Source organism: Phacochoerus africanus, chromosome 15 (assembly GCF_016906955.1).
Source record: "Phacochoerus africanus isolate WHEZ1 chromosome 15, ROS_Pafr_v1, whole genome shotgun sequence".
Taxonomy (NCBI): domain Eukaryota; kingdom Metazoa; phylum Chordata; class Mammalia; order Artiodactyla; family Suidae; genus Phacochoerus; species Phacochoerus africanus.
The window spans coordinates 34,651,749-34,665,265 of record NC_062558.1 but is presented as its reverse complement, the minus strand read 5'-3'; the positions used below and the strand labels follow the sequence as shown (position 1 = coordinate 34,665,265).

The 13,517-nt window shown below is 43.7% G+C and overlaps 1 protein-coding gene across 1 annotated transcript; it reads left to right on the top strand.

Annotated features, from left to right (window-relative positions):
* The first annotated feature begins 3,730 nt into the window (after positions 1–3,730).
* Positions 3,731–9,761, top strand: PEBP1 (phosphatidylethanolamine binding protein 1). The gene is made up of 4 exons (XM_047761267.1): positions 3,731–4,000; positions 5,149–5,258; positions 5,914–6,014; positions 8,795–9,761. Exons 1-4 carry the CDS (start codon positions 3,866–3,868, stop codon positions 9,010–9,012), a joined length of 564 nt encoding a protein of 187 aa, XP_047617223.1. The 5' UTR covers positions 3,731–3,865; the 3' UTR covers positions 9,013–9,761.
* Positions 9,762–13,517: the final 3,756 nt, after the last annotated feature.

Below are 13,517 nucleotides of genomic sequence, written 5' to 3'. Positions count from 1 at the left end.
ACAAACACTCTGACTACACATAGTAGGTGTTCAGTAAATGGTAATTGTTATCATTGGGGCATACATACAGTGGATACTTGGTAAATATTATAGTCATCCTTGGAATGCTTTGACATGCAGAGAGCATACACTTGGTAATGGTAGGAGTCCTTGTGGGAGCATGTTGACCTACACACAGTAGGTGCCCAGTATATATGATTTGGTTGGTTTTAACCATTGCTTTTGCTTTTTGTTTTCCTTTCTTTCTTTTTTTGGCCACCTGCAGCATTTTCAGTTCCCAGGCCAGGGCTCAGATCCGAGCCACAGTTTCCATCCAGCCACAGCTGCAGGCACAGCTGAGCCTTTAACTCACTGTGCCAAGCTGGGCATTGAACTTATGACCTATGACTTGGGGCTGCAGAGATACCCACCACTGATCCCTTCGTGCCACAGTGGGAACTCCTGGTTTTTGTTTTTTTTTTTTTTTTGGTGGGGAGGGTACGCGTCTATAGCATGTGCAAGTTCTGGGGCCAGGATTGAACCTGAGCCACAGCAGAGAGAATGCTGGATCCTTAACCCACTGAGCCACCAGCAAACTCCCAACCATTGTTTTAATGGAAGTGTTTCCAATCCTCTTTTCTTGGTGGAAAGAGCAGCCCAGGCTAATAGAGACAGAGGAAGTCGTGGTAGAGACAGGTGGTCTCTCCCCATTACTCTGTGAGCTTCCATAACTTAATCTACAAGTGCAGTTAAGTGCTTTGCACCTGGCAAGCACTCCACAAAGTCGTTCCCACCCTTAAATTTCCAGTGAGCATCTGTGCTTAGTCTCAGAGAATAGCTCAAAGCAAATTTTAAAAATCTCCTTCTGAGTCTCTTTAATGAAGGCGCAACCATCTCTTCAGACCAATGAGTTTTCTTTTTTTAACACATCGCTTGTGGGATGGCATCTATTATCTCATGAACATTTAATAAGAGCTGTTTAATGTAAACAGTGAGAAGAAAGGTGCTCAATTTCTCCAACTGCTACTAATTAAGGAGGTGCTATTGATACTGGAATTGCAGGTGCCATGGTCTGTCTTTTTTGAATGTGATATTTTATCAGAAAGCAAATCTTGTGATCTGAACCTGAAACCAACTAGATTTTTCTTTTTTTAAATTCACTTACTTTCTTATAATAATGATAATGATAATATCACGTGCTAAGTGTGTCAGGCACTCTTTTAAGTGCTGGGAATAAGACCAATGACTAAGAGACACAACCTTCATGGAGTTTATATTCCAGTGGGCAGTGGTATGCTTCAGGTGATAAACATAATCTCAAATGCTCTGAGTGTTAAAAAGAGAGAAGACAGAATAGGTGTGGATTCAGAGAACAGGGAATTTCCCTGTTTTTTGATGGGATGCTTAAAATGAATGAAGGAGACTTGGACAAGAATATAGTGAGGGCTGGAGGGAAGGGGAATGAGGGGAAAGTGTTCCAAGAAGAAGGAACAGCATATGCGAAGGTACAGAAGTAGAAAGACAGGCTGCAAATGAAACAAATTCAGTGTTTGGAGAGAAAAATGCAAGAGACATGGAGGTAGGAGAAGTCTACAGGAGCCTATTAAGAGTGTAGACTTTGGGAGTTTCTATTGTGGCACAGTGGAAATGAATCCGACTAGGAACCATGAGGTTTCGGGTTTGATCCCTGGCCTTGTTCAGTGGGTTAAGGATCTGGCATTGCTGTGAGCTGTGGTGTAGGTTGTAGACATGGCTCGGATCTGGTATTGCTGTGGCTGTGGCGTAGGCTGGCAGCTGTAGCTCCAATTCGGCCTCTAGCCTGGGAACTTCCATATGCCTCGGGTGCGGCCCTAGAAAAGACAAAAAGACCAAAAAAAAAAAAAAAGTAATCTTTGACCTAGCTAGCCCCTAATAAAATTTTTCTAAAACATACATACACTTATTTCAGTGATATTTGTAAAGTGAAAAAACGATAAAACAGCATAAATGTCCAACGTCAAGAAGTTTGTTGAATAAATAAATTCTGGTGCATCTAGAATAGACTAAGCCATTGAATTAATGAAGATCTATTTGCCATACAGATATTCTACAAAGGTATAGTAAGTGCAGTTTTTTTGGTGAATAAACAGAACAAAATTATTTATACTTCTAACTTTAAAATTTGAAAGATATACTCCAAATTGTTACCATTGTTTATGTCCAAGTAGCGGAATAGAAGCAGTTTTTATTTACTTCTATGGGTTTTTAAATCTGAATTTTCTGCAATGAACTTGTATTATTTCCTAGAGGAAATAAAAACAACAGACAACTTTTTATTACCTGGTCAGAATTATTAAAGTCAAAGGCTGTCCTAAGGTCAAATTAGATAAGGACTGGATTTAAATAGTGCCAGTCATATATAATAAAAAGAAATTGGTGGCCACAGGGAGAGCAGTTTTGAGGCAGAGTCACTTGTCAACAAAGTAGGCCTAGTAACTATGGTTTGTCAACTAAAACAAGAAACTGCACAACATAACAGCTGTAAGTTGAGTTTTATTTCGTGTCTTACTAAGGACTACTGAAGACTGAGGCTCCCTTTCAGATAGCTCTGAGGAACTGCTTGAAAGAGGTAGGGGGCCAGGATATGTACTTTTTTTTTTTTTTTTTTTTTTTTGCGCCGGGGTGGGGGGTGTCTTTTTGCCATTTCTTGGGCCGTTCCAGCGGCATATGGAGGTTCCCAGGCTAGGGGTTGAATTGGAGCTGTAGCCGCCGGAGGCCTACGCCAGAGCCACAGCAACTCGGGATCCGAGCCGCGTCTGCAACCTACATCACAGCTCAAGGCAACACTGGATCCTTAACCCACTGAACAAGGCCAGGGATTGAACCTGCAACCTCATGGTTCCTAGTCGGATTCATTAACCACTGAGCCACGATGGGAACTCCTGCACATTTTTTGACTAAGGGTACATTCAATCAAGCATCCATCTTGGTAGAAGGTTGCTACTAGTCACTGGGAGCAGATATTTCAGTTCACGAGCTTAGTGTTTTTCTAAGTATGGGAAGAGGAAAGAATCTGGATTCATAAAAAAAATTCTCCTGAAGTATATCTGAGTGTTTTGCCTTTTTCTTCCAAACCAGAGTGCCTCATTCTCTTCTTGTTTTGAATTCCATTCACGGTGTATTGTAGAATGGGGACTGCAGTGGCTAACTTCATCCTTATAGAACTGGATAGACAGGTTAAAATTTTTTCCCTCAAATAACAAATAACAACTAAAAAAGAAAAAACCACCCCATCATTTCCCAGGAATCTTGTCTGGATCCAGTGGGTGTAGGGGGATCAAATATATGTGCAAATATATTTGTTGGGAAAAAAATGCTCTAAAGTTCCCTTAGGTCCTCTCCCAGTTTTCGGAAACCAGTGAGCATGCGCGAAATACAGCGCGGCTGTGCAATGACACTTGTTTTAAGAAATGTAAAAGAAAAGCAAGGCCTTACCATTTCTGCGTTTAGAAAAGTGGAGCAAAAAACCATGCAAAAATGTTTTTAAAAAAATTAAAGATAGCTCAAATGTACATCATGAAAAAAGAGTCCTACAAGCTCTGGCACAGTGTTTGGGAACACCGCGGGTGGCAGGTTGCAAGCGCCGTCTTGCAGAAAGAAAGGCCAATCCTGCTGCATTGACCTGGCGCGCCGGACGATCCGGGCTCGACCAATCAGAGGGCACAATGAGGCCCACCCTTGCCAGCGACTGGAGGAGCGGAGCGGGGCGCTGCTCAAGCGCATGCGCTCCAAGGCCTTTTGACGAGCGTTGCCTCCGTACAGCTTGGAAAGCGCTTTGAGCCCAGTGCAGCTTCGCTGCGTGTTACTTCAGCTGCTCTTCCTGCACTGCACCCCGCTCGACTCTGCGATGCCAGTGGACCTCGGCAAGTGGTCCGGGCCCTTGAGCCTGCAGGAAGTGGACGATCGGCCACAGCACCCGCTGCAGGTCAAATATGGCGGGGCTGAGGTCGACGAGCTGGGCAAAGTGCTGACACCTACCCAGGTACCCGAGTCGGAGGGGGTACAGCTGTCTGAGGCCGGCAGGCCCTCAGGCCGGCAGAGCGGGGACCCAGCGGGTGTGGGGAGCAAGTTCCAGCCTCCGTGCGGCGGATCCACCGAGGAAAGGGGGTCGCGGTTCCTATGCCGCAGGTTTGCGGACCTTCCGGGCCCCGGGAATCCGGCACGTGGAGGGCGGGGCACGGCCTGCAAGGGAAATTGATCCATTTTCCTGGAGATTTCGAGGAGCTGGCAGTGGCGTAGGTCTGGAGACAACCTAGATCGCTGGGGTAGGGGCGGGGAGAGAGCAGTCGCCGGCGGGAGCGGTCAGTGGCTGCCCACAAGCCCCCAGAGCCTCCCCTAGGGCCTGGGGATTTTAGGCCTTAATTTCGGGAGTAGGAGCTCCACCCGAGGGCATATGACGCATTATGTAACCAGTATTCGGCAGTTCTCGGCGATCGTCCTTTGTTTTAGCGATCTGTGGCCTGAAACCACCCAAAGTAAGTACGTTCCGCAGCTGGAAGGCTCGAGGGTAACCGCCTTGCTTTATTTACCGTTTGGCCTTTGACGCCCAAGGCTGAAGCGCAGCCTGATTCTGGCTGCTTCGGGAGTGGAGAATCCTGACATTGTGGCAAGCTGTTGGTCTAGAAGCTCCGAGGCAACGGTGTGAATAAACTGCTCGGGTGGTTTATTGGTTTAAATGTTTAGAATTTGTTGTTTAAATATAAAGTGTCCATCTCACAGCCTCTCTTTCCCAGACTCACTGTTCACGTCTGCCCGTCTCGGCTTTCTCATTTTCTCTCTGCATTTTTAAACATCCAGTTAATTCAGATTTCATTTTAGCAGGCCCTAGGAAATGTCAGCAATCTAAAGATCCTGTTATTTCAGGTTGTACTTGAGAGAACTCAGTATCAGGGTTTAAATCCTGACACATCTCTTTCTGTTAATAACATGCTAGGATATTAGCCCCATAGTGTTGTCGAGACTAAAATAAATAACGTATATTAAACTTCAGCTCCTTAGTAGCGTCAGTACACTTGAGTTTTTATTAACAATTTACTCTGCTTGACCTTTGAGAAATATGAGGTCAAAAAAAGAGTATTGATTTCTTCAGCATTTCTGACTTTTAAATTTCAAATCCATTCCTTCCTACAGGTTAAGAGCAGGCCCACCAGCATTACATGGGATGGGCTGAATCCAGATAAACTCTACACCTTGGTCTTGACAGACCCGGATGCTCCCAGCAGGAAGGACCCCAAATACAGGCAAGTTGGGAAAAGATGGGGAACATCAGGTCATCCACATGTGACATGGGGCTTCTTGCACCAAGTCCCTTGCTGGACATGCTGTGGTGGGAGAAATAGACTTGGTTTTGGGTGTGCATATCCATGCCTCAGCCTGAGTGTACATTTCTGTTTCTCTCCCTTTTACTCCATAGAGTGAGAGTTTAGAAACTATGGCTGAGAGCCAGATCTGCCTCAGGTCTGTTTTTGTACAGCCCCACAAGCTAAGATTGACTTTAATGTTTTTAAAGGAATGGGGGAAAAATTGAAGAACAGTAATACTCTATGAATTTAAGTGAAGTTCAGATTTCAGTGTCCCTAGATTAAAGTTTTGTGGAATACAGCCATGGTAACTTATTTATGTCCTGTCTATAGCTGCTTTCATGCTATTGCTGCAAAGTTGAATAGTTGTGCTAGAGATGGTGTCTTATACAAAGCCTACAACATTTGCTGTTAAGCCCTTTATAGAAGTTTGCTGACCTCTGCCTGAGAATTGAGGGAAGGATGGAGGGCGTGGCTGGGTCCCCTTTGCTGGCACAGGAGGTTCGCGCTGGCCAAGAAGGCAGGGTCGACTGTCTTGTCTGTCACTGGGTGCTAACTTCCCGTGGTGCTGATGGTCTTCTATTCCTCCACATAGGGAATGGCACCATTTCCTGGTGGTCAACATGAAGGGCAACGACATCAGCAGTGGCACAGTCCTCTCCGATTATGTGGGCTCTGGGCCTCCCAAGGGCACAGGTCAGTAAAGGCTGCTTTTCGAGGGAGAGGGGAGGGGAGCCTGGGTGCATGTCAGGACTGGCCTGAAGTGCTGCAAAGTTTTAGCTTGGTTCTTAGAGTTTTATTCTTATATTTATGAAAGCCCTTAGCCTAGCGGAGATTTTAGGCAACTTGATTCCCCTCTAAGGCAATTGTCTGTCAGGGATGCTCAGACCTGCAGTAGTGTCAGGTGACCAGAACCTTGGGTCTCAGTTAAATGGACATTCTTTTAGCACTGCCTCTCAGCCACTAGGCCTTTAGCAGCAGGGAGGTTGGTGAGATACCAAGGAAGCCATGTTGCAGAATAACTTCCCAAGGGGAGCCATACGTAGATTAAACGGCGAAATCATCTAAGGTTGGTATTCAGCCTTTGCTCTGTGGGATATTTGAGTTTCTAGTTCCCATGAAAGATCTCAGAAATGGTCATAGCTTTCCAAATTAATTATTTTAAAAATGGCTTCTTTTTTGCTCCCTCTTTTTTTTTCATTTTTTAAGTTTTATTGAAGTATAGTTTATTTACATGCTTCTCCCTCTTTCTCTTGAAAATCTAGCATGGTATCTTGAAAAGATTTTGAAGATCTTGAGAACTATATTAAATCTACACATACTGCATTACATTATGTTATATATTTTATATATCTAAAGAAAGAGAGAGGATGCTGTATGGAACCTCTCCAAGTTGGATAAGTACTTCCTAGGCTAATGCTGAGAAAGACACTGTTAACACCTGTCATGCATTAAAGAAAAATTTCCATTTGCTGGAACAAGGAAGTGGAGCACAGCAGAATGCTGGCTCTTGTACACATTGTCCAGCCATGAGTCACTCTGAAGAGGTACAAGAAGGTCCCTAACAAGGGACCTCATGTTTTATCTGTCGGCCCAGAAGCTTTAGATGGCTTTTAGATGGTTCTCTGATGCCTTCATTAGAGGATGGCAGAGGGACATCTTCCCAGGGATCTCTTAAGTTCCCTAGGGCAGTTATAAAATCAGGCTGTTTAATTATGGCAAGTACACCCATGAGAATAAAGCAGTTCTCTCAAGTAGGAGCTATGATCTCATTAATAAAAAGAGCTTCAGTAACTCACTTTTCCCTTTTTTCTCTTTCATACTTTTAGTAAGGTACAACGTACATACAATAAAATACGCATATCAAAAGGGCTTAGTCAGTGAACATTGACCAATGCACACATCCACGAAAGCACCATCGAAAACAAGGAGTAGGATATTTTTGTCACCCCAGAAGGTTCTTCAGTGACCTTTTAAGTTAAATTTCCCCAGAGTAATCATTTTCTGATGCCTCTCTCCATAGATGACTCTTGCTATTCTTGCATTCACATGGATGGTGTCATGCCATGTGCCTTTGTTTTTGGTGACTCCAGATAATGCCTGTGAGATTCAGTTACTGTTGTATTAGTAGTTCATTCCTTTTCACTGCTCATTGGTATTCCATTGTGAGCATGTGCCACTGGACATGTGGATTGCTTCCTTCCAGTGTTTGGATATTTATGAATAAAGCTACTGTTGACATTTTTGCCCTTTGGTGGGCATGTTTCCATTTCCCTTGGGTAAATATTTAGGAGTAGGATTGTTAGGCCATGGAAATCCAGAATGGTTGAAAACATTTACACTCTCAGCAGTATATGAGAATTTCAGTAGATCCATAGGAGATCCATGCCATATGTAGACTCAGACCATGATTCATCCATGTGGTAGCTTGTGACAGGATTTCTTTCTCTTTTTTTCTTTTTAGGGCCGCACCCACAGCGTATGGAAGTTCCCAGGGTAGAGGTTGAATCAGAGCTGCAGCTGCCAGCCTATGCCACAGCCAGGCCCAATCTGAGCTTCATGTGCGACCTACACCACAGCTCACTGCAAACTAGATCCTTTAACCCACTGAGCGAGGCCAGGGATCAAACCTGTATCCTCATGGATACTAATTGGCTTTTTAACCCTCTGAGCCACAATGGGAACTCCAGGATTTCCTTCTTTTTAAAGGCTGAATAATATTCCATTGCATGTGCATACTACATTTTGTTTATCCATCAATGGACATTTGGGGTGCTTTCATTTTTGGGCTATTGTGAATAAACCTACAGTGAGCTTAGGTGTACCAATATTTAAATAACTTTTTTTTTTTTAGCCCAGGAGATCGTGGTACCTATCTGTGTCCAGTAATTGGAGTTTGTAGAAAACTGCTTGGTTAATACGGTGCTTGCTCCCTGGTTTTGAAACATTCTGTGCCATTTTGTTGGTTAAAGTGAGTGTGGGTCATTTCTTTTAAAGTCGCTGTCTGGTCTTCTAAGGAAGTTGGTTTTGTAGGTGGAGAGATAATATTGGGCTTTGTTGTGGTGTGATGAGCACCTGGTCAGTGATGGGCTCTGTCCTCCATCCACTTGCCATATATTTTTTTAGTACCTCCTATTTACCAGGCACTAGCATAGGTTCTGGGGCGAAAATGGTTAGCTCTCTTTGTGGTGAGGAAATTAAATTTGAGAATAAGAACTTTAGGTAACACTGTTATGGTGAGAAAAGTAAAATGGACGTTCTGGTGGAAAATGGCCAGCCACCGGGTCCTGGAGCTGGAGGAGGGGGCCAGGGCAGAGCCTCACACAGGGTGTGGCCTTGACACCACTTGCAGCCGAGAGCCATTGCATGATTTTCAGCCTCTCAGGATCCTCACTGCCCCTCTGGGAATGGGCGTGGTCTGGGTCCCTCAGATGTCTCGCTGTGTGTAATATCTTCCCTCCCACCTCTCCCCACAGGCCTTCACCGCTATGTCTGGCTGGTTTACGAGCAGGACAGGCCGTTGAAGTGTGACGAACCCATCCTCAGCAACCGATCTGGAGACCACCGTGGCAAATTCAAGGTGGCGTCTTTCCGCAAAAAGTACCAGCTTGGGGCCCCGGTGGCCGGCACATGTTACCAGGCAGAATGGGACGACTATGTGCCTAAACTCTACGAGCAGCTTTCTGGGAAGTAGAGGAAAGCCAGGAGATGGAAATCATCCCAGAGTTCCCAAGCAGTGTTTCAGTTTAGTGATGCATGTGGGTTTCTCCCCTTTCCCTCTTCCTGAGTAGTCAGATTTAGGTTAGGGTGAATTTTCCTTCTGCCTGTCCTAACTCTAGGGGGTTTGTGTTCTGCTCAAATTTGAACTCCACTTGGGGTGGGGGGTATTTTGGTACTATGTTGGGGTCATCAAAATGTTAATAGAAGAATAGCAACCCAGACTTTAAAGAAGAAAAAAAATTCTGGTTAAAAGACCAGGTCTACAGTATTAGAACATCAAAGACTGTAAGGGAAGTTGAAAAAAAGAGCAGATTTGTTACCTCCACCTTTATGAGCTTGAACCCAGAATTGTCTGTGATGGCATCTTCTGGCCTGTGTTTTCACAGCCCTGTCTCACCAACATGACCAGAGGCTGTCAGGTCCGCTGACCCCCAACGTGGCACAGCTCAGGCTGGTTACTGGGTGTTAGTATCCTACTCTTGCTCCTTTAAAGAGCAATACTGGAAAAAGGAATCGGGAGAGAGTCACTTTGCTGTTAAAGCCCAGCCATCTGGATGAGCTACAGGGCTGGGTGGGGAGGTTATCAGAAATCTGAAAGTCTGTGCCTGTTAAGTTGATCACTTTTCTTTGATGTGAGGAAAGCCAGTCTGGAGTTGCTAAGCATTGCTTTAATTCTGCTGTTTGCTTATAGTTGAACAAAAATAAAAACATCGTGTAGATGAACTTAGCCTCCAAGTGTTTTGCCCTTTTGGGTGTGGGGTTTCATCAATGGGCACTTGATTCAGGAACCATACAGAGGGTTCGTGCTTATACTTACGCCATTAAACTACAATGGGAACAACCATTCACACTGGAGGTGTTTAAAGAAAAAAATTAAAAAACTTTAGGCCAACTCTTCCTGCCCAGAAAGCACCTTTGCTTTGTAAATGGTTCCTTACACCTACCTTAGTATAGTTCTGTATGGAAATCGTAGCAGGAGTTCCTATCATGGCTCAGTGGTTAACAAACCTGACTAGGATCCATGAGGATGTGAGTTCTATCCCTGGCCTTGCTAAGTTAGTTAAGGATCCAGCATTGCCGTGAATTGTGGTGTAAGTTACAGACATGGCTCAGATCCTGCTTTGCTGTGGCTGTGACATAGGCTGACAGCTTTAGCTCCGATTTGATCTCTAACCTGGGAACTTCAGTATGTTGTGAGTGTGGCCCTAAAAAGACAAAAAAAAAAAAAAGAGAGAATGAAATCATAGCAGTTATTAAGAAATAACCATAGCTCTCATTGTTCTGACTGTAATCCATGGAGAATCAGTACCAAAAATGGGGGAAGGAGGGGCAAGGGGAGATTACTTTGACACTACTTAATGTCCCAAAAGAAAGGAAAGGAAGTGTTTGAAGATGTGTTTCACTGACCTGGTCTGTGATGGAGAGGGATCATAGTCAGGCCTGGCCAGTATAAGCAGGGCTGGGCCTTTCCCCGCCTCTCACTGCAGTGGTTTCTTTGAAAAAACTTGGGTGTGTTGCCTCATGTAATCACTGGGAGCAAGTAAGGTAGAGAGTAATTTTTTTTAAAACTTCAGGGTTTTAAAATTCAATATTAATATTAAAATATTAATATTTTGTAAAAAGTTATAAAGAAAACAACTACCCTGTTTACCTTAAAAATCAATGAGTTCCAGAGTTCCCGTCATGGCTCAGTGGTTAATGAATCCGACTAGGAACCATGAGGTTGCGGGTTTGATCCCTGGCCTCACTCAGTGGGTTAAGGATCCGGGGTTGCCATGATCTGTGGTGTAGGTCGCAGACATGACTCGGATCCCACGTTGCTGTGGCTATGGCGTAGGCTGGTGGCTACAGCTCCCATTAGACCCCCTGGCCTGGGAACCTCCATATGTAGCCCTAAAAAGACTAAAATTAAAATGCAATAAAATATAAAATAAACAATAAAAAGAAAAATCAGTAAGTTCCCATTGTGGCTCAGCTGGTTAAGAATCCAACTAGTATCCATAAGGATGCAGGTTTGATCCTTGGCCTCACTCACTGGGTTGCCGTATATGTTGCAGCTGCGACTTAGATCCAATGTTGCCAGGGCTGTGGCGGAGGCCAGCAGCTGCAGCTCTGATTTGACCCTTAGCCTAGGAACTTCCATATGCCACATGTGCAATCCTGAAAAGAAAGAAAAAAATAAATAAATGTGGGAAGTAAGGCACACATATGGTAAGACAAGGCAAATGGTACAGGAAGAAAATGCCTTCCACCCTCCAGCCTCCTCCGAGGCAGTTTGTGGTTTCTTGGGTTTTCTTTCAAAAGCAAATTAAATATTCATATCAGCCTAAGTGCATATTTATCCCATAAAAATTACAGTCTTGCTGTATACACTGGTATACGTTCTGCACTATTTCCCCCCAACTAGGTACTTTCATGTCATTTATCTTCAGTTAACAGGTCACCACAATTCACATTATTTCAAACAATATGTTTTTTGGATGCTCCCTAATTAACCCATCCAATCCAATTATTTCTGGTTATTTGCTGTTATAAAGAGTGCTTAAGCAACCATTTTTCTATATGTATAAAATGCTTTGCAAGTTATTTAGTGGGGTAAACTCCCAGCATTGGCACCATCAGGTCAAAGGGTATATACATTTTCAGTTCCAATAACCAACAAGCCACTCTCCAAAAAGATCACACTGATTATATTCATGTCACTGGTATTTGAAAGCACTTGTTTTTCTATTTGCTCACTGGTTTTCTCAAACTAAATCTTTGGACAGTTTGATACTTATGTATATATAAAAACATGTATTCCTTTTCTCTGAACTCCTGTTTTCTTTGAGACTTTTTATCTGGTAACAACAGTGACAGTCTGAAGATTAATGAGGAATTATAGTAATCTGTTAGTTTCCCTGTTTAAAACAGGTCTATCATTTTGCTCTACAGCAGATAATGACAAAACGTTGTAAATCAACTCTTAACTTAAAAAAATTTTGGGGGGAGTTCCCGTCGTGGCGCAGTGGTTAACGAATCCGACTAGGAACCATGAGGTTGTGGGTTCCGTCCCTGCCCTTGCTCAGTGGGTTAACGATCCGGCGTTGCCATGAGCTGTGGTGTAGGTTGCAGACGCGGCTCGGATCCCGCGTTGCTGTGGCTCTGGCGTAGGCCAGTGGCTACAGCTCTGATTCGACCCCTAGCCTGGGAACCTCCATATGCCGAGGGAGCGGCCCAAGAAATGGCAAAAAGACAAAAAAAAAAATTTTTTTGGAGTTCCCTTCTTGGCGCAGCAGAAACAAATCCGAATAGGAACCATGAGGTTGTGGGTTTGATCCCTGGCCTTGCTCAGTGGGTTAAGGATCCAGCTTTGCCATGAGCTGTGGTGTAGTTCGCAGATGGCGGCTCTGATCTGGTGTGGCTGTGGCTCTGGTGTAGGCCAGCAGCAACAGCTCCGATTAGACCCTAAGCCTGGGAACCTCCATATGCCATGGGTGCGGCCCTAAAAAGACAAAAAATAAAAAATAAAAAAATAAATTTTTCTTTAGAAAACCCAAACTGGTACAGACAAATGATTTGGAAAAGGTCAACAATCTATCAAAATAGTGAAGTTGGGAGTTCCCATTACAGCTCAGTGGTAATGAACCCGACTAGTATCCATGAGGACTAGGGTTCGAGCCCTGGCCTGGCTCAGTGGGTAAATGATCTGGTGTTGCTGTGAGCTGAGGTGTAGGTTGCAGATGAGGCTCGGATCCTGCATTGCCGTGGCTGTGGTGTAGGCTGGCATCTATAGCTGTGATTCGACCCCTAGTCTGGGAACTTCCATGTGCCACAGGTGCAGCCCTGAAAAGAAAAAGAAAAAGGGTAAAGTGTATTTTGTTGTTGTTGTTTTGTCTTTTCTAGGCCTTATTTACCTCACCGAACAATGATGTTTTATTGAGATTAAGTGAATTAATACACGTACGTGACATGATGTATAACTGGGTCACCTTGCTGTACAGTAGAAAATTGACAGAACACTGTAAACCAGCTATAATGGAAAAAATAAAAATCATTATTAAAAAAAAATACACGTACATGATTAACTTGACCTGATTGACACACAGGAACAATGACTACAACTGGTCTGCTTTCCTCCAGGCTGCTACCTGGCTACATGTTTACCAAAGTGGGCCTAAAGAGTTTAGAATGAGTGTATCAATGAGACTAGAATACATCCTTACGCCATACAAAAATAAGCTCAAAATGGCTTTTAATATTTAATGTTTGATGACTTAAACATGACACCACACAATACCTAGAAGAAAACATAGGCAAAACATTCTCTGATTTCAACTGCACAAATGTTTTTGTAGGTCAGTCTCCCAATGCAATAGAAATAAGAACAAAAATAAACCAATGGGACCTAATCAAACTTAAAAGCTTTTGCATAGCAAAGGAAACCATTAAAAAAATGAAAAGACAACCTATGGAATGGGAGAAAATAGTTGCATACAA

Coding starts and splice junctions, on each gene's coding strand:
- PEBP1 (XM_047761267.1), top strand. CDS start 3,866: ATGCCAGTGGACCTCGGCAAGTGGTCCGGGCCCTTGAGCCTGCAGGAA. Junction 5,259..5,913: donor AGGAAGGACCCCAAATACAG/GCAAGTTGGGAA, acceptor TCCTCCACATAG/GGAATGGCACCATTTCCTGG. Junction 6,015..8,794: donor TGGGCCTCCCAAGGGCACAG/GTCAGTAAAGGC, acceptor CTCTCCCCACAG/GCCTTCACCGCTATGTCTGG.